Source organism: Schistocerca piceifrons, chromosome X (assembly GCF_021461385.2).
Source record: "Schistocerca piceifrons isolate TAMUIC-IGC-003096 chromosome X, iqSchPice1.1, whole genome shotgun sequence".
Lineage (NCBI taxonomy): Eukaryota > Metazoa > Arthropoda > Insecta > Orthoptera > Acrididae > Schistocerca > Schistocerca piceifrons.
In genome coordinates, this window is record NC_060149.1 from 292,560,413 (window position 1) to 292,584,286 (window position 23,874).

At 40.4% G+C, this 23,874-nt stretch overlaps 1 protein-coding gene across 1 annotated transcript in view; it reads right to left on the minus strand.

Moving 5' to 3' along the window:
- Nucleotides 1–23,874, minus strand: part of LOC124721111 — a 335,377-nt gene that overhangs the window by 52,786 nt on the left and 258,717 nt on the right. The window contains exons 22-23 of the mRNA XM_047245929.1: nucleotides 22,550–22,654; nucleotides 6,725–6,825 (exon numbers count right to left, since the gene is read on the minus strand). Coding sequence (XP_047101885.1) covers nucleotides 6,725–6,825; nucleotides 22,550–22,654 — 206 coding nt within the window. The remainder of the gene's footprint in view (nucleotides 1–6,724; nucleotides 6,826–22,549; nucleotides 22,655–23,874) is intronic.

Below are 23,874 nucleotides of genomic sequence, written 5' to 3' on the forward strand. Positions count from 1 at the left end.
GGTGCATGAATGGTTGTGTGGACTACCAAAAGAATTTTTTTCTAAAGGAATTTATGCACTTTGTAAGTGCTGGAGGACTTGCACTGAGTGTGGGGGGGATTATGTTGAAAAGTGATACAGCTTTGTACCACTTCTGCACAATAAATAATATTTTTAAAAAATTTAAGGTTTTCATTTGACTCACCCTCGTAATTTGCCTTGTAGTGAAATTGAAGTATATAGTTCCTGTGAAGTAGTATGGGTAGAGGCTATACTTGATAATTGGACTAAACTATTAATTGCGTCATTTTACAGACCCCCTGACTCAGAAGATACAGTTGCTGAATGGTTCAAAGAAAACTTGAGTCTCATTTCAAATAGGTACCCCACACATACAATTATAGTCAGTGGTGACTTTAATCTACCCTCAATATGCTGGAGAAATTATACGTTTAAAGCCAGCAGCAGGCATAAAACGTCATCCGAAATTGTATTGCATGCTTTCTCAGAAAAGTTTTTTGAACAATTAGTTCATGAGCCCACTCAAAGCATAAATGGTTGCGAAAGCGTACTTGACCTGTTAGCAACAAATAATCCTGGACAAATAGTGAGTATCATGATGAATACAGGGATTAGTAACCACAAAGCAGTAGCTGCTAGGGTGAATACCATAGCTCCTACAACCATCAAAAAGAAAAACAATGCATATCTAGTTAAGAAAGCTGATAAAAAAATCTCTTAACACCTTTTTAAGAAACAGTTTGCACTCCTTCAGATCTGATGATGTAAGCATAGAAATGTTGTGGAATGATTTCAAAGAGACAGTATCGACAGCAATTGAGAGATATATACCACATAAATTAATAAGTGATGGTACTGATCCCCCATGGTACACAAAATGGGTCAGATCGCTGTTGCAGAAGCAGCGAAAAAAAGCATGCCAAATTTAAAAGAACGCAAAATCACCAAGATTGGCAAACTTTTGTAGAAGTTCGAAATATAGCGCGTGCTTCAATGTGAGATGCTTTCAGTAATTTCTGCAATGAAACTCTGTCTCGAAATGTGGCAGAAAATCCAAAGAGAGTCTGGTCATACATAAAGCACATCAGTGGCAAGACGCAATCAATACCTTCACTGCGCAATAACAATGGTGAAGTCACTGATGACAGTGCCACTAAAACAGAGCTATTAAACATGATTTTCCGAAACTCTTTCACCAAAGAAGACAAAGTAAATATTCCTGAACTTCAATCGAGAACAACTGCCAAGGTGAGAAACATAGAAATAGATACCCTCAGTGTCACAAAGCAGCTTAAATCACTTAATAAAAGCAAGGCTTCCAGTCCAGATTGTATAGCAGTCAGGTTCCTCCCAGAGTATGCTGATGCAATAGCTCCATATCTGGCAATTACATACAACCATTCACTTACAGAGAGATATGTACCTAAAGACTGGAAAATTGCTGAAGTCACACCAATACTCAAACAGGGAAGTAGGAGTAATCCATTGAATTACAGGCCCATATCACTAACGTCGGTTTGTGGTACGGTTTTGGAACATATACTGTATTCGAAAATTATGAAGTATTTCGAAGAAAACGATTTATTGACACATAGTCAGCACGCATTCAGAAAATATTGTTTTCGCGAAACACAACTAGCTCTACATACTTATGAAGTAATGAGTGCTATCGACAAGGGATGAGAAATTGATTCCATATTTTTAGATTTCCAGAAGGCTTTTGACACCTCACAAGTGTCTTCTAACCAAACTGTGTGCCTATGGAATATCGCCTCAGTTGTGCAACCGGATTCCTGATTTCCAGTCAGAAAGGTCACAATTCGTAGTAATAGACGGAAAGTCGTAGTAATAGACGGAAAGTCAGTGAGTAAAATGGAAATAATATCCGGCGTTCCCCAAGACAGTGTTATAGGCTCTCTATTGTTCCTGATCTATATTAATGACATAGGAGACAATCTCAGGAGCCGCCTTAGATTGTTTGCAGATGATGCCGTCCTTTACCATCTTGTAAAGTCATCAGATGACCAAAACAAATTGCAAAATGATTTAGATAATAAATCTGTAAGGTGTGAAAAGTGGCAATTGACCCTGAATAAAGAAAATTGTGAAGTTATTCACAGGAGTACTAAACAAATCCGCTAAATTTCGATTACTCGATAAGTCACACAAATCTGAAGGCTGTAAATTCAACTAAATACTTGTTGTTGTTGTTGTGGTCTTCAGTCCTGAGACTGGTTTGATGCAGCTCTCCATGACTAAATACTTAGGAATTACAATTACAAATACCCTAAATTCAGAAGTCACACCCTAAATTGGAATGATCACATAGATAATGTTGTGGCTAGAGCCAACCAAAGACTGCGATTCATTGGCAGTACACCTAGGAAGTGCAACAGGTCTACTAAAAAGACTGCTTACACCACACTTGTCCGCCCTTTTCTGAAGTATTGCTGTGCGGTGTGCGATCCGCATCACGTGGAACTGACAGACGACATCAAAAAAGTACAAAGAAGGGCAGCTTGTTTTGTATTATCATGAAGTAGGGGAGATAGTGCCACAGACAAGACACGTGAATTGGAGTGGCAATCATTAAAACAAAGGCATTTTTTTTTTGTGATGGGATCTTCTCATGAAATTTCAATCACCAGTTTTCTCCTCCAATTGCGAAAACGTTATGTTGGCAACTACCTACATAGGGAGAAACGATCATCATGATAAAATAAGAGAAATCAGGTCTCGCACAGAAAAATTTAAGTGCTCGTTTTTCCCGCATGCCATTCGAGAGTGAAACGGTAGAGAGACAGCTTGAAGGTCATTCACTGAACCCTCTGCCTGGCACTTCATTGTGAGTAGCAGAGTAAACACATAGATGTAGATACAGATGTATGTTGCTCAGTGGGATTAATAAATTCCGCATCTTTGTAGCTCCGTATCAAGAAACAGAAGTAACAGCAGCAACATAGGTTTACTCAACTGTATACTGTTCATTATAAATGAGTTCACATAGCATTGCCGATATGACGTTTAGGTGAGTTGTTAACAACCTGAACCACCGGTGAAAACTAGTAACACACCAGCTGAGCTGCAGTTCCATTCTGTTTGTCACCATAGTGCTCTGCAAATTGTGATTTCTTGTATTTGTTACTAGACTGTTTTGAACTGTTACAGCAGTTTTCAGAGCTTTTTCTACACAGGTTAACAACTTATTTTTCTGCTGAAGATCTCATCATATTTCATCACTTCATAACAAAAGTTCTGTTATTCAAGTTGATTTCAGGTGACGAAACAGCTTGAGATTTCGTCCCTTGCTTGAAAGCAAATTGTTCCTTCTTCCTTAGTAATGTTTGTGCTTTCATTGTCAGTCGGTACAGCATCAAGGGACTACTACCTGTGATTACCAGTAATGATCACCTGAACATGGACACTGATACGACGAAAGCAGAAAATTGACGAGTTGAATATGACAATAAGATCAAAACAAATCTTACTTGGAATCGAACACTTCATGTTGTACAATATTTTAATACCTTTTTTGTGTACAGAATATTGCATATGTAAACAGTAACTCTACAAGGAACAGGAAGACAAATCACTACAAAAATGGGACAAACAATGAAAGCTAAGGACTTTATGAAAGAAACACCATACATGTATGATAGCATGTAGAGGATATCTGATACATTGGTGGAACAATTTAAAAAAAAAATGCTGTTTAACTTATTTGAAATATTAATATTTCCTCATTGTCATTGAGTTAATTATCTGTTCTTGTTTCTTTGTTTCGTTTTAGAGCGCAAAAACATCTAGGGTCATACGTGCCCATGTCAGAACTGTAGAACACGAAGACAAAGCAAGGAGTTAAAATTGACTAAATGTTAATCCCAACTGACGGAAGAGAGGACAGCTAAAAACAGGGATGAGGAGAAAGGTCTATAACATACGCCATAGAGAAATGGAGGTCCTGAACTAATAATTAAATGGTCTTCGCCATGTTGATGTGATGGATAAAAAGTAAAATGCCATTGACTGGCCGCGCGTCATTCACTAAAATGGCCGAGATCACAGACGGTCAACACAAATGAGAGTGCAAGTGGTTAAAAAAAAGGGCATTCCGCCAGGAAATGGCGGAACATCAAAGGTTGAATGCAATGAGCACAAAGTGGTGGGAGAGCACCACTTAAGAAATGGTGGTGGCTAAAAAGACAGAGCCCAATACACAACCTAGCTAAAATGATCTCATAACAGCGAGAGGGCCAAGAGGTGGTCGTCCAAGCTACAGGACGAGGCTTAATAACCCAGAGCTTGTTCTCATGAAGGGAGGACCAGTGGTGATGCCAAATTGATACCACCTGCTGATAGATGGCAACAAAGAGATCGTTGGAGGGAATGGAAGAACTAGCGGGCTGAGGTACAAGGACTGCAGCCTTGGCAGCAGCGTCAGCAGCCTTGTTTCCTGTCAGATTGACGTGACCAGGAACCCACATAAACATCACAGTGGTTCCACCAAGAGTGAGCAAGTGACAGCTATCCTGGACCCATTGCACTTAGAGATGGACGGTGTACAGCAGAGAGAGGCTTTGAAGGGAACTGAGAAAGTCAGAGCAGCTGATGCAAATGAAAAGCCTGTGTCACCAGATGTACTGCATGGCCTGATACAGGGTGAAGAGCTCTGCTGTAAATACTGAGCAGTGTTCTGGAAGCTGAGACCGAAAAATGTCAGCGACAATGACAAAGGCACACCCAACACCAAGGTCTGTCTGAGAAACATCTGTGTACACAAAGGTACTATCACGAAGTTCCATGCGAAGGTCTTGAAACTGAAGGCGATAGAGTGAGGCTGGAGTAGTGTTCTTAGGACGCAAATGAAGGCCAAGGCGAACACAGGCCGCCACATGAAGCCAAGATGGTGAAGGGTTCACACCAACCGTGAACGTTGCAGGTAGTGTGAAGTTAAGCTGCTGGAGTAAGAGCTGAAAGCCAACTCCAGGAGGCATAGGATGGGCGGCCACGCATGGCAGATGAATGTCGTGCATATCTACTGAGGAGAAGTCATATCAGTAGGACCACGGTAGTTCGGCAGCTACTGCATACAGACTGTCAACTGAGCTAGTGTAAAAGGCACCAGTGGCCAAACGGATGCCACGATGGAGGACAGAATTGAGATGGCATAAGAGGGATGGATGTTCAGATGCATAAACAAAACAACCACAGTCTAGTTTCAAATCAACAATGGACAGGTACAAATGGAGGAGGGTGGCTCAATCTGCTCCCCAGGAAGTACCACTGAGGACACGTAGGATATTGAGGGATCCATACAGGGGGCTGTCAGACAAGACACATTGGGAGGGCCAAGAAAGTTTCCTATCGAGCATGAGCCACAGAAATTTCGTAGTTTCAACGAACAGAAGAGCAATGATGTAAAGACGGTGGAAGAAACCAATTGTGCCACCAGAAATTCATACAAAAAGTTTTGTCAGTGGAAAAACGAAAGCCATTGTTGATGCTCCACGAGTGAAGATGATCGAGACATCGGTGAAGATGCCATTCAATGAGACAAGTATATGGAGAACTGCAATAGATGGCAAAATTGTCAATGAAAAGGGAGCTGCAGATGCCAGGCAGGAGACTGGCCATAATAGGGATAAAGGCGAGAGCAAAGAGGATGACGCTCAGGTCGGAACACCGAGGCACACCGTTTTCCTGGATAAAGGTGTCTGACAAGGCAGAATCCACATGTACCTCGAAAACTCAATCTTTTAAAAATTCCAGAAGGGAACAGGGCACGTGGCCATGGAAGTCCCATTTGTAGAGAATACTGAGGATACCAATCCTTTAGCAGGTGTCGGCTCTCTCCAAATCGAAAAACACAGCTACAGTGTGGGATTTATACAGAAAACCATTTATGATATGGTTTGACAAAGTGATAAGATGGTTAACTGCTGAATGGAGTGCTTGAAATTCACACTGGGCAGTGGTTAGTAAGTTGCGACACTCGAGCCACCATACCAGCCAGGCACGAATCATATGTTCCATCTCCTTGCAAACACAGCTGGTGAGAAAAATGGGGCGATAGCTAAAAGGTAGGTGTTTGTCCTTACCGGGCTTAGGTATGAGTATGACAGTGGCTTCATGTCAGCATCTGGGAAACTTGCCCTCTGCCCAAATGCGGTCATACGTATAAAGCAGAAAGTGCTTGCCCACAAGAAAATGACGTCACAACATCTGAATGTGAACACCGTCTGGCCCTGGGGTGGAGCATTGGGATGAAGCGAGAGCACGAACTAGCTCTCTCATAGTATAGGCAACATTGTGGCACTCATGATTCTGAGAAGAGAAGGGTATTGCCCAAGTGTCCTCTACTCATTTCCGATGGAGGAAGGCAGGATGATAGTGGGAGGAGCTCAAAATCTCTGCAAAATGGCAGCCCAAAGTGTTGGAGATAGCAATAGGGTCCATTATGACATTGTCTGTCACTGTCAGGTCAGAAATTGGGAAATGGATCTTGATCTCAGAGAGCCGTCATAATTATCTGTTCTTGTTCAAACATATTTAAACACCATACAGCAATGAAGTTTCTTATTTGAACTACTACAATTCACACCAATGTTGCAGAACAAGACTACTATGCGATACTGGAAATGAATAAAACAAATACAAATATTAGAAACAAACTCATGTTACACAACCTTCAGCACTATTTCCTTATAAAAAAAAAGAACTTCACCTGCATACGGGGAATTCCTGTCATATATGGAGGAATGGAACCAGTAGATTCATCTGACACAGTAACTGCTGCAGTTTCTGCTCTCTGAGGTGCTGCGACATCTGAAATGAAGAAAGTAGGCATGGAAACATAAATCCTTCTGGAGAAGGGTAAGAAACACAGACCACAATAACCAACAATATTCAGCAACTTTGTATTTAATTGAAATTCCATTCAAATTATACGTGTAACTCAAATGAAAATGAGATAGATGGAAAAAGTACATAAACTGTTTATTACTTCAATACTAATCACAATAACTGTTAATAAATTTATCCCACTGTGAGACAAGACGGTCAGTGCCTTCATGGAGAAATGTTAGTAGTTGCCTACAGAACCACTGTTGTACCTATGCATGGACCTCTTCGTCAGAAGCAAATTGATGGCTACAAATGTTTTTCTTCATTTCTCCAACGTTATGGAAATCACACAGGGAGATATCGGGACTGTGCAGAGGACATGTAGGGGCTCCCCAGCAAAACTTCTGTAGCATAGTTGAAACAATAGGCATATCAGCTACCAGAAAGTCATGGTTAACTTTTTCTTTGACTGCAAGGGCCAAATGCTCATTGACTTTCTGGAACACAGTGGCACAATTAATGCACAGTGGTACGTAGACACCCTACAAAAATTGAAGTGCCCCATGAAGCCCAAGTACTCAAGAATGTTTGTGAACAGCATCATTCTGTTGCAGGATAATGACTGCCGACATGTTGCCAGGGTTGTTTAAACTATGCTATGTCAATCCTGGTTTGTAGGTAACTGGTTACATTTTTCCATGAAGGCAATGACCATCTTGTCTCATAGTGGGATAAATGTATTATCAGTTTTGGTGATTGCTTTTGAAATAATAGATAGTCAGCTTAAATTTTCCATTTGTCTTGTTTTCAGCTGACTGTCCCTTATACATTTACAAAGGGCATTAGGGAAGTTTTGGAATATAGTTACAATTATGTTATACTTTGTAAACAACACCTGCTGCTATCAGTTTCTCACTAACCTTCAAAACCACACAGAAAACTGGTCTTCAAACTGTCTTTGTTGGCAGGGCACTTTTAATGTTAAAAATTGTAGCAGCTCTTTTTTCTGCATAGGGGATCAGAATCTTTCCACCTGTATTTTCGCCTTTGGAAAGCAACAATAACATCAGACAAAGCCTGAGCTACAGCCGGTTGGAGATGGGGTTGGTTGGGGGATTCTGAAGAACTCTTAAGCAAGCAACATACTCAGTACAATTTTGTTTTCCCTCAAAGTCAGAGCACTCCCATAGGTCTGCCTAGGACTTCTTTATTTATTTATTTTTATTTATTTATTTATTTTTTTTTTTTTTTTTTAGAAGTTGGACTCTTAACAATTCAAAATTAGCCTTACAATGCAGAAAACTTCCACCGTTACTGACAGTTAGTTGTTTTCAGACTACTACAGGTGTGCACAATTGCAATTAAATACACACTCCTTGTTTTATCACTTGGTTAGAACACGATGTAAAGAATCCAAGCTTCAGGTAGTGCACCATTGTTAGTTATATAACTTGATGCACTGCTTTCCGATTTTTTGAGTGTGTATTTTTGCATGAAACCTTGCCATCTCAAACCAACAGGATGGAAACACAGTTGAACACTTAGCAGACCTTGTGAGCAAACTTGCCCTCTGCCCAAATGTGGTCATACGTATAAAGCAGAAAGTGCTTGCCCACAAGAAAATGACATTGCAACATCTGAATGTGAACACCGTCTGGCCCTGGGGTGGAGCATTGGGAACCCAAATGGTCGGCCTGGTGTGTGTGTGTGTGTGTGTGTGTGTGTGTGTGTGTGTGGGCGCGCGCGCGCGCGCGCGCGCACACACATTTTTTGGACACCGCATGTGCAATAAAAACAGAGGGTTTTCCCTGTTATTGGTAGTGCCCATGAGAGTGTTAGAAGCCTCATGAAATATGGTGAAAAATAACAGGAAGTGTATTTACGGTTGGCCACATTAAGTGTGAGCAAAAACTGACAGTTTTGTAAGTTGAAATTTATTCTTGAAATTCAATTTAACTTTATTAGGGAAAGATGTACTACATAAAGCTACATATAAGAATTTTTGCTGGACCAGGACTCGAACTCTGATTTCCTGCTAATCATGAGTGGTCACCTTACCACTTATGGTATCCAAGCATCTTCCCCGGACTGACCCAAGCTGCCACTTGTCACACACCTATCTATCTCATAGATTATTGATTCATTTACCCACATCTGCACATATCGTCATACCTGTGCAGGTTTTATAATCAAGACAATGAAAAATTATAGGCTATCATTGTGATTTCCGTCCTAGGTCCATCTTTGATGATGCACAACACTTTAAAATATTGAAATTTATTACTGAAATTCTGTAACAGGTATTGATTCTAAAACCAGATGGGAATCATGAGATGTGTGAGTGTACGTAAATCTATTAATTATTGGTGAGAAGAAATAGATAGGTGTGTGACGTGAAAGTTTGCATTGGTCTGGGGAGTATGCTCGGCTAGTCTAAGTGGCAAGGCGACTGCTCGAGATAAGTGGGAAATCCGGGTTTGAGTCCCAGTTTAGCACAAACTTTCAAATGTCACTTTAGGTAGTATATCTGTACCCATTACAGTTAAGTCGAATTTCAGGAATAAATTTCAATATTTGAAACTCCAGTTCATTATCAACTATAAAGATTTTGTAAGGGTTATAAAGTGCAGCCTGCACGGCCTTGCTATACTTCTTGTCAGTGTTATATTTAATTTAAATACAAGCACTAGCACAAGAATTTCTTTTTATGCCCAATAAGGTTGCCTCAAAATTCTAATGTTAGATGTGGAGCTCCGTGGTCCCTTAAGTTAGTACACTTATTTGCTATCTAGCATAAGTGATACCTGTGGAAGTCTTAAGCTGTTATGCTGGTCTGTTTTAGAATAAATCTACCTTAAGACACATTAAGCTATTTAAATTCTGTTGCCTGGGAAATTACTTGCTTGGGATCCTGATGCTTTGGCATATTGAGGGCATAGTGTGTTAATGCTGTACAGTCAAGGCAGTGCATCGTATAAGGTACCCATTATTTTCAAACCACATTTATTTCAGATTTTTCAAATTTATATTTTACACCAAGTTGACAAAAGTCATGAAATAGTGATACACAGACGGAGGTACAGGGTGATACACGGGAGACTGACGGTTTTGAACTGTGTAGTAATGAGAGCACGGTGGTGGGAGGTGGTCATGGTGGGGATAGTTCTGATCCACACAAGACGCCATTTCATTTACTAAGTCACTACGGAGCAGTGGGACTTGTAACGTCGAATGTTTGTCTATGACAGTTTCATGGAAAGTGGTGAATCTATTACTGCTACGCAGCAATTGTTTTGTGTGTGGTATAATGTCGGTCGACATGGTGCTGTTCCGAACCGTAACACAATCCTCAGATGGGTGGAAAACTTCAGATCAACTGGAAACATACTGGATAAGAAGCATCCTGGCCCGAGGCCGAGAGTAACGACACCAGAAAATGTTGAAAGAGTAAGGCAAGCAGCAGTCAGAAGCCCAGGACGGTCAGCTAGACGTCGTGCTAGTGAGTTAGGAATCAATCGTGAATCGGTTAGATGAATTTTGCATAAATAATTAAAATTCCATCCCCACAAAATGCTTATTGCCCAACAACTTAAGGAAACTGATTTTGCTGTACGAGAAGAATTCGCTTACAGAATGCAAGTGATTTTGGGATCAAATGAAAATTAAATTTTATTGATGAGCGATGAAGCTCATTTTCATTTAAACGGGACCAGGAATAAGCAAAACCTATGTTACTGGGCCCCGGAGCATCCACACCTTATCCACCAGCAGCCTCTACACTCAGAAAAAGTAACAGTCTGGTATGCTCTTGGCTCTGTCGGCATTATTGGACCTTATTTTTTTGAAGAGAACAGCACCACAGTTACTGTCAATTTGGTTCATTACATTCATATGCTTGAAACCAGAACTAAGAAAACAATGAATCCCTTTACAACACGTTAGGTTCCAGCAGGATGGGGCAACATCGCATACCGCAAACACCTCAATGACAGTTCTTAGATGCATGTTTCCTGGCCAGATTATCTCACGTTTTGGCAATGTTCCTTGGCCTCCCAGGTCTCCTGACTTGTCAGTATGTGACTATTTTCTGTGGGGGTACCTTAAGAACTATGTCTATAACCACAAACCATGAAATTTGGACGAGTTGAAGAATGCAATCATTCAAGAAATTGCTGCCATTCCTGCAGAGATTTTAGTCCGTGTGGTGGAGGATTTTAAGAAGAGACTTGAGTCCTGCATTCGATAGGATGGACATCAACTTGATGACATTATTTTTCACAAATAACTTTGTTAACTAAAATGGCAAATAATGAGCTTTGATTTTGTGTAAATAAACATGCATTAATTTTAAAGTTGGCTGAGTATTATTTCATTAAAAACTGTCCGTCTCTCGTGTGTCACCCTGTGGTATTGCGTACACAATGTATAAAAGGGCAGTGCATAGGTGGAGCTATCATCTGAGCCCAGCTGAGTCGTGAAAAGATCTTCAATGTGATTATGGCCGCACGGCAGAAATCAACAGATTTTGAATGCCGAATGGTAGTTGGAGCTAGATGCATTGGACATTCCATTTCGGAAACCATTAGGGAATTAAGTATTCCGAGATCCACAGTGTGAAGAGTGTGCGGGGAATACCAGATTTCACGCATTATCTCTCACCACAAACAATGCAGTGGCTGACCGCCTTCACTTAACAACTGAGAGTAGTGGCGTTTGTGTAGAGTTGTCAGTGTTAAGGATACAGGGAACTTACAAATGGTGGAAAAAAATCAAATTTTTTTATGACTTTATTCTATTCTATAGTCTTTCCTGATTACATTGATATATACATTATACGGTTTCAAATGAAAAATGACCTATATATACCAATTTTTAAAGTTACGGTCATGCACACTGCCAAGCCCCCTTTATTTCTGTTACAGAAACCAGTATTATTCTGAAAAGAACTGTGAACTTTCTGTTTCCAGCAATTATACGTATGATACATTGTATATGTTGGTAACAGTGCAGATTTCTAGCGTCTGTAAATGATTATCTTTGCTAGTATTTACTTTTGTTTCACTGAAGCAGTTTGTTCACGTGTTACTGAATGTTTGTTGCCGAAGTGCTACATATATTTATGGAAGTATATCCTTTAGTGTGCAATAGATACGAACTATGCCATGAATCAAGAAATCCAGTTAAAGGAAATTCCGTGGTAACCAGTTCACAAACAAAGCAAGCCACACTGTTGAAAGTAACCTATGTATCAGTTCTTCAGGGAAGAAAATCTCACATGGCACGCCGCCTAGCAATTCAAATTTTTGTATTAACAATCACACTGTTTGCAGTGGATTTGTTGTTGTTGATGTGGGCATCTTATCTTCTTTGATAAAGCAAGTGGAGAAATGTGAACAATGTGATGGCGTAGGCTGTCTGGAAATAACAGAACAACACAGTAGCAGGAAGGGTTTAGTATCAAAATTAGTTGTTCTGTGCAGATCCTGCAATAAATCTACCTCAAAAATGACTTCAAACATTGTCCATAATTCATATAATGTGAATTTGAAATTAGTGTATGGAATGCGTGCAATGGGAAAAGGAAAAAAGGCGGCTCAAACGTATAGTGGTTTGATCGACCTTCCTCCTATTTGAACAGTTCTTGGGTATCCGACCAGATAGCGTTGTGATTTCTCCACGATATTTTGGCAGACGTACACGCTGCTATCTTCAGGTGGTTCCTGACGAATGTTGTGCTGTTCCTCTCGGCACCCTATATATACTAGCCGTTACCCCCTCCACCGTTCCTCTCCTGGTGTCTTTGGCGCGGCTGGCGCAGCGGCTACTGGAGGTGGTGGGGGAAGCGGTGCCTGGGTCTGAACTGGGGTCTGCAGTCTCCCTGCTGCTGCCGTCGGCGGCGGTCCTCAATCTCTGAGACCGCATCTTTCTCTCCATGCTGAGTGTAGGGTTCCAATCCTGACTAAGTTGAAGGCCACTGTCTTTATTAATTAGATCGTCCTGTAGTCAGATTTCGGTGGCCTCTTTAGTAACCGCGTTACTAAAGAGCCATCGGATGCATTACTGCGTTACTAAAGAGGCCATCGAAATCCGACTACAGGACGATCTAATTAATAAAGACAGTGGCCTTCAACTTAGTCAGGCTTGGAACCCTGCACTCAGCCTGGAGAGAAAGATGCGGTTCCAGAGATTGAGGACCACCTCCGACGGCGGCAGCAGCAGGGAGACTGCAGACCCCAGTTCGGACCCAGGCGCCGCTTCCCCCACCACCTCCAGTAGCTGCCGCACCAACCGCACCAAAGACACCAGGAGAGGAACGGTAGAGGGGGTAATGGCTAGTATATATAGGGTGCCGAGAGGAACAGCACAGCATTTGTCAGGAACCACCTGAAGATGGCAGCGTGTATGTCTGCCGAAATATTATGGAGAAATTACGACGCTACCCGGTCGGATACCCGAGAACTGTTCAAATTGGAAATACGCCAGGAAAATTTCAGATCGCACACCTTCCTCCCCCTAACAGTATGTTCAGCAAGTACATAAAAATACTTTTAGGTGCCTTGATGGGTGTATCTAAAGGATCTGTGAAACATGCAGTAGGAGAAATTGTAAATATTACTGGAACCAAGGACACTGCTGTTGCACTTGAAGGGACATGGCAATGTCGAGGACATCGTTCCTTGAATGGTGTTGTAAGTTTTACTTCTCTGGAGAATGGCAAAGTTGTTGATGTTGAGTGCTTATCTAAGTACTGCCACACCTGCCATGGTAACACTGAAGGACATATTGAACATCAGTGTCCTAAGAATTATAATGGTTACAGTGGAGGTATGGAGTGTGATGGAGCTCTAAAAATATTTCAGAGGTTGGTGCCCGTTTATAATGTTAGATATACAAAATACCTAGGCGATGGGGAATCTAAAGCTTTCAATAAAATTAATGAGTTCAATGTTTATGGTGATACCTTGGTAACAAAACTGGAGTGTTGTGGACATATGCAAAAGAGGATGGGTGCTAGATAGGGGAAGCTATGGAGACAAATGAAAGGAAAGTTACTATCTGATGGAAAGTCTCTATTTGGCCTAGGCAGATTAACAGAAACTAAAATAGACTTTCTTCAGAGTTATTATGGACTAGCCATTAGATGAACTGTGCCTCTGAATGATGTTACAGCAATGAGAAAAGCTGTATGAGCCACCTGCTTTCATAAGTTGTCCACAGATGACCACCCTACCCTAAAGGACCAGATTCTTGGTGTGGTTACCAAAAAGCGAAAGAAAGTGGTCAAATATACCATTATAAGCATTCTGTTCCTGAGTCTGCTATGAATCAAATAAAAACAATTTTTAGAGACCTGAGTGACCCTGTTTCGCTCAGTAAATGTATTCATAGGACACTCAGAATACAAATGAAAGTTTCAACAATTGCATATGGGAAAAGATTACCCAAGAATTTTTAGTAAGACTAAATACTTTAAAAGTTGGTGTACTAGATGCAGTGATATGTTTCAATGATGGAGTGAGAGGAAGGTTGGAAGTCCTGATAAATTTAGGCATAAAATGTGGCTCTAATATGGAATATCAATTGCTTGGGTGTGACAGACAACGGGTGCACAAAGCTGGAAGATTTGCTCTTCAAGTTACCAAAGAAGCAAGAAAGGATGCCAAGAGGAAGCTTGAAGATGAAGAAATGCTGTAGGATGAAGACTATGCTTCAGGAATGTTCTGAGGCACAGTTTAATTGGACCCATATCTATATTCACAATTTCCCGCAAGCTGTATTTTTCAGAATTCAGGTACAAATATTTCCTAAAGTTTATAAACCATATACATATGTAGTAGACCTAAGCTTTATTGCAGAGCAACTAAATTATGGAAAAAGTATCATTTTCACTAGGAAAAAAATTATAAAAATTAAAATGTAGGTTGTGATATTTTTTTATCCTTGTAATATACATAATAGGTGGAATTAAATAGGTCTAGTACCTCAGCCATCATGTTATGCATATATGGTAAAAATTTGGTGTCCTTCAAATGTATAAAATTGGATTACATGGTACCGCAATTTGAGGAAGCATTTTGGAAAAAAACTGCAACAATTTCTTTGTAATTTTTTAATAACCCTAAGCAAGTTCAAAAATATTCAAAATACTACTAATTTGTTTAGAAAGTGTGCTACATTACCTGGTATCAACAAAAAATCTGTAAAACACATACATTATGAACAGTGCCTGAAAGAAATAGGTGTTGATTTTTACATAATATTGAGCCGCAAAAGTACCCTGTATCCTTAACAGTGTGATGTATAATGAACGTATCCGTTAGGACAGTGTGGCGAAATTTGGCGTTAATGGGCTATGGTGGTGGATGACCGACGCTAACAGCATGACACTGCCTGCTGGTCATGTCCTGGGCTCATGACCATATTGGTTGGACCTTGACTGGAAAACCTGGCACGGTCAGATGAGCCCCAATTCAAGGTGGTAAAAGGTGATGATAGGGTTGAGTGTGGAGAAGACCCCACAAAGCCATTACCCAGACTGTCAACAAGGCATTGTGCAAGCTGTGGTGGTTCCGTAACAGTGTGGGCTGCATTTACATGGCATGTACTCGGTCCTCTTGTCCAACTGAATAGATCATTGACTGGAAATGGTTATGTTCGGTTACTTAGAGACCATTTGCAACCATTCATGGACTTCATGTTCCCAAAAACCTATGGACATATGGATGACAATGCACCATTTACTGTGCCACAATTGTTCAGGATTGTTTTAGAGAACATTCTGGACAATTTGAGCGAATGATTTGGCCACCCAGAGCATCCGGCATGGGACACAATCGAGAGGTCAGTTTGTGCACAAAATCCTGCAGCGGCAACACTTTCACAATTATGGACAGCTATAGAGGCAGTGTGGGTGAATATTTCTGCAGGGGACTTCCAATGACTTGGATGAGGCAATGCCACATCAAGTTGCAGGACTACACCAGGCAAAAGAAGGTATGATATGGTATTAGGAGGTATCCTATGACTTTTGTGGTATCCCATGACTTGGGTCATCTCAGTGTTTATCAGGTCTGTAGATATCAGAAGCACTCAATAAGATCAGGCAGCACTGCAGAATGCGTAGCAGGGAGTAAGGTTTCACTTCTCATGCTGGCAGAAGTGGCCGCTGGAACATCTGACACTGCCAATAGACAGTGGGATGGGCTGTGGCTGGCTGCGAGGAAGACAGCATACAATATGTAGGAAAACCACAGCCATTCTGGTGCAAAGCAAGTAATTTTGTTTAATAAATATTTACTAATAAAAGCCACTTTTTCCACTGCAGATATTAGGAGAAGCCTCTGGTCATAAGCACAGTCTTATGACGATATTACAACGCAAAAAAGCAGTCATTTCAATGAATAGATGAATAATGTTTAAGATAATGATATTACACAAACAGCAGTGATGTTTCATGGTTATAAGTACAAGATCTAGACTGTGCGCTGCAGTCGTCAGTCACCGACAGATGCCTTTCAATTTAGTTCTGTCATAAGACCATTCTCTCAGAAAATAGCTAGTTTTGAGTTAAAAGTGATAGAATGTTTCATTATTGTCAAGTAGCGATGTTTTCATAAATAAACGCATCATAAGGGCACCCAGGAACATTATTTCAACTAATATAGTTTCTCCACTTTCATCACTTAAGAAATTACAGGCTATAAAATTGCATTTTCCAGAAAATCCGGTGGCACTGATACTGCTTCTGTGAGGGACATCAACAAAGAGAGCTTTGGAGAAAACAGAAAGGAGGAAATCCTACGCAACAACTCACAAAGATAATCCAAGGGCAGCTTGTCGTAATATCTGCAAGTCCTTGATGGGCAAGTACAGTCAGTCATAATGTACACCTCTTACGTCATTGCCTGCACACTCACTAACTTAACTGAGAAACTTCTGTAGGTTTAGTACAAAGGGAGGTGGGTGGGGATGGGGAGGGATGGGATGAGGGGGGAGCACGATATCTTACAACTGGGCACTGGTAGTTCTGTGTTGTGTGTGTTGCGTCCAGTGGTGATTGGTGCCCAGGGTTCGTTAGTTGCTAGATGTGGTACATTTTTATTGTGAGGTGACAAGGACAGACTAGACAAATTAAGAATTGATTTGCTTTTGAGTACTTTATGTCAGAAGCCTGTTAAAAGGCAAAGTTAAGCATTGACATTACTCATCAAAATTTGAGAGTTTACTTTCATACGATTAAAGTTTAATCTTCCAAGTATGATAGCATTTGGAGTTGGTTTTGAAATTTCTTATTAAATGAGAATCTATGGATTTTAGAGATTTTTTGATATTCACTCACAACCTAACCTGTTAATAAACATATCCCTCCGTTCTCAACCATTAAAAACTTTGATAAATTGCAAACTGAAGAGCAGCAGCATGGCATCACTAACTCGTATGCAGCTGATCCACATTCTACACTGGTTGCATTGAAAGTGAGTACAAGGTTATCACAATGAAATCAAATAGGGGCAACGCTGGAACAGTACTAATAATGAATAGGAAATAAGAATGCACATGAACTATAAGTAACGTTAATGTGAACACATTATCATAGACAAACCAGAAAGAAAGCCAAGACCAATCATCAAGGCTATTAACTCACCAGATAATTTATTAAATTAAAAAAAGAATTCTGACTGTTATGGGAAACAAAAATTTAATTGTGATGGGAAACTGGGATGTGATACGAGGAAAAGGAAGTGACTGTACAATCACAGGAGAGCGGTGGCTGTGAGAAAGGAATAAGTGAAGTCACTTTGTAGAATTTTGCACAGAGCACTATTTGATCACTACAAACACTTGGTTTTAGAATAGTAAAAGAGTGTTGTATACTTGAGAGGGACCTGGAGACACTAGGAAGTTTCAGGTAGATTACATGATGGTAAGATAATTCAAAACCAGGTTTTAAACTGCAACATTTCCACGGGCAGATGAGGAGTCTGATCATAATTTATCGACTATGAACTGCAGATAATGACTGAAGAAATTGCAGAAGGATAGGAAATTAAGGAGATGAGACCTGGATAAATTTAATTACTCAGACGTTGTTGAGAGTTTCAAAGGAACCAATAGAGTAACAGTTGACTGAAACAGGGGAAAGGAATATAATGGAAGATGAATGGGTAACTTTGAGAAATGAAATAGTGAATGCAGCAGAATATTAAATTGGAAAAATGCGAAGTCCAGCAGGAATCCATGACATTGACAGATAGTGCAACCAGCAAAGAAAGAATGGCTAAAGGAGAAATACAAAGCTGAAGAAGCATGTATTGCCATGAGAAGGATAGATGCCATCTATAGGAAAACTAATGAAATCATTGGAGGAAAGAGAAGCAGTTGCATGAATACAGAGAGCTCAGATGGCAAGACAATACTCAGCAAAGAAGGGAATGCCGAATTGTGTAAGGGATATATAAAAGGAAATAAACTTGAAGACAATATTACAGAAAGGGGAAGTAGGAGGAGACGAGATGGGAGATGATACACTGTGAGAAGAATCAGATGTAGTACTGGTAGACCCACATCACAAAACAAGGCATCCAGAGTGGACAATACTTCCTTAGAATTACTGAGGTCCTTGAAAAAACATACCACAACAGTACTGTTCCATCTAGTATGCAAGATATATGAGATAGTTCACAGGTCTATACAGTGAGGTCATGAGATGGTCCATCTGGAGTTAGTGACATCAGACCGAAGTCTGATCGAATTGCAGTAATAAGTAGAAGCATTAACATCGAGGCACTGAGAGAGGTATTGGTGACAAAGATGAGAAATAACTGCACAAGAGATGAACGTGATGGGTTAAACCAGTCTGCAAGCCAAAGAGCAGAAGAGATCCCATTAGAGCTAGATCTGACAAGAATTGATATCCTGTACAACTGAAAAAGAATATGTCTGAGTTGTTTGGCTACCAACAAGTTCCAGCCATATTTATTTGGCAAACCATTCACTGCTGTGATGTATCACCATTCTCTATGTTAGATGACTAGCCTATAGAATCCGTCGAGTCAACTGGTGAGAGGCCCTAAAATTTCAAGTGTTGTTATTATTTTATCCTTTTTGCAGTGCTGACAAAATCTCAGTCATTGCTACACTAAATGACACTGCTGCTAAACAAAGGGAAAAATTCAGAATTGCTGAAAATCACATAAGCCTTGAAGAAAGAGGAATGGTGAACACAGAATTCTGATTAATAAATAGAACACTGTATAAGAGGAACTGTGATCCAATGGGGTGGAAATGATTGCTTGCCATTCCAGCTCATCTGTGGCCAGCACCTGAAGTATTTCCACGATGATTCAGCATCTGATCACATGATATTTGTGAAAATCTACGCAAAATCAAATGCTCAGGTCTCTGCTGATCTATTAGATACTATGAGCCACTGTAAGGAAAGGCAACAACCGATGCACATACCTCAATTACATCTGGGGTATGTAGTACCAATGCCACCTGTACTGGAATCAATTTCTTGGGGAGGTTCAAGAAGTTAACAAATGGGAATTGATAGATAATTGTCTGCACTGATTACACTGTCTGTAAAGTTATGCTGACTACCAAAGGTCCAGAAATTGCAACATTCCTTGTAGAAGACATCATTTTGAAGCACAGAGCACCCACTTGTGACAATCCCTGACCATGGAAAAGCTTGTCAGTCAAGACTAGTATTAGTGATAATTTCAGAGTGCAGCATCACCCACAGGATGGCAACTGCCTACCGCCCGTCAAGTGACAGCCTGAAAGAATGCTTTAATAAGACATTGGCAGGTATGTTCTCGACATATGTTGATATCAAACAGAGAGACTGGTATACAATACTTAATGTAATGACGTTCACATTCAACACAGTGAAGCAAGACATTACAGGTTTCACAACATTCTTCATGCTCCTTACTGATGAGGCTGAAAAGATGATGTATGCACTGTTCCCGTTTCAAGCACACAATACTAAGGATGACTACATGAAACATTTTATCACCAGGACCTAAGATGCATATAGACTCCGGACACCCGGGAGAAAGATTACGAACACAATAAGGCCAAGTATTGGCAAGGGAGGTACAACCCAGAGACTTGGTATGGATCTTTATGACTTTACGGAAAGTAGGACTATTGAAAACATTATTAAAGCGCTACTTTGGGCACTATCATATCCTCCACTGCTTGACCAATAACAAAGATGACAGGATTACAACCCTTCGTCAAGAAGATAAAGGCACATCCATGTCACCCGTATGAAGCCCTACTACAGTCCAGAGGTGCAGATCATCCATGGGAGATTGAAAGAAACTGAGGATTCACTCAACGTTCATGATGCTTCGACAGGAGGAGCTACCACTGATGTAACAAGATGACTGGAACATGAGGATCCACCAGCTCTGGTATACAGAGGACAAGTGACAAGATCTAGATCTAGATGCGGCGCGATGTAGTCAGCTCGAATAAGAACTTCTGAAACAGCAAATGAGAGACTGCAATGCTACCAGCTGTAGTGTATGGAGTGTAGTGTAGTGTAGTGTAGTGTAGTGGTTTGTGTCACTGTCTGGCGTGCTGTGGGTCAGCAGTTCAAACCCGACAACTAATAATTATTTGTTATTTAGTAACTAGCATTTATAGAAGGTTGTTGAAATTTCTTAATTTTGTAACATTTGTATATTCTGGAATATTCAATGTTTGTATAAATAGCTGCACACTCTGTCCAAGTGGTCAGTTGTTCTGGCTGTATTTTGATGTCAGTAACAAATGTGCTTCCAGTGCTAAGAGTTGCATTTCAATGGGGACTCTGCCTTCGGATTTTGACTTGACTGTGGTTTCGACGTGGCAATATTTATCTTAATCTGTCATCAACATTCCTCATATAACGGCTAGTAACAATAGAATGCTGGGTGATTTAAAATTTTCAAATTTAGCTAACATGAACAACTTTGAATGGGATAAGTTGATGAATGATAAATTTATCTACAAGGATTTAAGGTATAGATGCAAGATATATGCAGAATACTTCAAATATACTTTGAAACATTAGAATAGAGAAGAAAATTAGGAATAAAGAATTTCTACTATGAGTTAGTAGCCACAGGCATGGTATAGACTGTCATTTACAGGAGATATTTGGATATGACCAATAGGTCACTAAGTATATTCAAGTCAGTCAGATGCCAGGCTATATATAGGGACACTAAATAATAAACAGAAGAACACTCTACTAAGACTTTCCAAAAGAGGGTCATTAGTGACAGCAGTGGGGATTCAGATGGGACATCTGAGATTTGCAGCACCAATATTTTGTTGTTTCAGAGTCATGACCAGTCACACAGCTGATGTGCTGTGATATGAGTTAATTCATGGCTGGAAATGGTATTGATGAGTGGCACGGACCAGAGTGAGTCACAGATTTTTATGCAGTCTTTGTATTCAACAAAATTCATCAATGAATAATGAATATATAAAACTGTCCCCCCCCCCCCCACCCCACCCCACCTACGCCCCCCCCCCCCCCACACACACACACACACACACACACACACACACACACACACACACACACACACACACACACACACACACACAACTGATATATATATATATATATATATATATATATATATATATATATATATAGTGACAGCAGTGGGGATTGAGATGGGACATCTGAGATTTGCAGCACCAATATTTTGTTGTTTCAGAGTCATGACCAGTCACACAGCTAATCTGCTGTGATATGAGTTAATTCATGGCTGGAAATGGTATTGATGATTGGCACGGACCAGAGTGAGTCACAGATTTTTATGCACGCGCGCGCACGCGCGCACACACACACACACACACACACACACACACACACACACACACACACAAGCAGACATATTTAAAGACCACGTGGAATGTTTCCCTCTTCATATACATATATATATATATAAGCGCTGGCAGGTCGATAGATACACAAACAAACACAAACATACACACAAAATTCAAGCTTTCGCAACAAACTGTTGCCTCATCAGGAAAGAGGGAAGGAGAGTGGAAGACGAAAGGAAGTGGGTTTTAAGGGAGAGGGTAAGGAGTCATTCCAATCCCGGGAGCGGAAAGACTTACCTTAGGGGGAAAAAAGGACAGGTATACACTAGCACACACGCACATATCCATCCACACATACAGACACAAGCAGACATATTGCATATGTCTGCTTGTGTCTGTATATGTGGATGGATATGTGCGTGTGTGCTAGTGTATACCTGTCCTTTTTTCCCCCTAAGGTAAGTCTTTCCGCTCCCGGGATTGGAATGACTCCTTACCCTCTCCCTTAAAACCCACTTCCTTTCGTCTTCCACTCTCCTTCCCTCTTTCCTGATGAGGCAACAGTTTGTTGCGAAAGCTTGAATTTTGTGTGTATGTTTGTGTTTGTTTGTGTATCTATCGACCTGCCAGTGCTTTTGTTCGGTAAGTCACCTCATCTTTGTTTTTATATATATATATATATATATATATATATATATAAAAATAAGACAAAGAAAATAAAAGGTGACACTATGTTACAGATATGTCAGAAACAAAGAAAAGTCAATTTATATACATATTTTTCACCAGAAACTGCTCTAGCAAATATACCATGGTTGAAACATACCCTTGAATGGAGAAAGCCAGCTGTATCATTTCTCACCTGTCGTTTTTTGTTGTGATCCCGAAGGAGCTGTTGAATGTGTCACAACACTGAAACGTCCCTTTCTCTGTGCACTTATTGCTGGTGCCGAGTCTCTTCTGCCATCTGCAACATTAATAGCAGCTGCTATAGACATGTTTTGACAACTTTCGTTCGATAACAGCTAATTGAAGAACTGAAGGCAGAGGAAGAGAGAGAAAACTTCTGTTATTAACCACAGAATACCGGAAATTCCAGTCATGTACCTCCGTAGTAGCTACCCTAACCTTTACTGTACCTGCGAGATAGTGACACAGTATCTAGAAACACAGAAAGTAATGGTAGCACATTGATTTTACACTTCAATTCAACCTCATGATAAAAATGGCTGCAATATTCTTCTGGCTGACCAGCACTACAGCCATCACAAAGCCACAAAAGCCTAGCCTTCATTGTGTACTGATGTTTCTTGTAACACCAAGTATACTTGACGGAACAGACTAAAGGCTGGAGTCAAAATTTCAGCATCTTGACCTTTTACATAAGAACCAGTCATTCTACAGTGTTTAAAACACTGTTCATGATGGTAGAACACTTTGTCAGTGATTTGAATGGTACTAACTTTTTGACATTTGGTATAATGCAAACACACTTTAGAAACATGCAAGGTAACCTGTGCCACCTACTTCCTGTTATTAGAGACCTGGACTGCTTAAATACATTGTATTGTAGAGTATGTGAAATTAAGAGAGAAACAATGACAGTTCTTATTTAGATGTTTTTGGCTCCAAAGGTAGCACAGCACGTGGATTCTTCACCGCATCTTATCTTGTTCAGAGGCCTTTACTTCAATTGCCATTTCCATTCTGTGACGGAGTGAGCCTATAGCATGGGCAATAAATCCCTTTCCTGTCACCTCCTCACAGGCCACTAAGCTTAGTGGGGAGCAAGACCAGTTACCTTACACTGTGTTGCACTTATGGCCATTTGGATTTGATAGGATCAAGTTTTGGTGCGGGACTAAGCCTTTTGAGAACAGTAATCTCGTTCTGCTCTGCAAATTATACCTGCATCATCACTGATTTGTGCACTATAGATTGTATCTGTTGCAAATATATTACTCCCTCAGAATACAGATGGCGAATTAATGGGATCAAAACATTATATTACAAATAGACTGGGCAGCATCAAACTTACCATCTGTGCAGTGAAGCATTCTTCCACACCATGGAAACAGATCAAGCTCTACTGTAAAAGACTCACATGACTACATCAATCTGACCAGTCTATATATCTCGGGTCAAAATGAACTGCTTGCAGCCTGTATCATGGAAAACACTAACTTC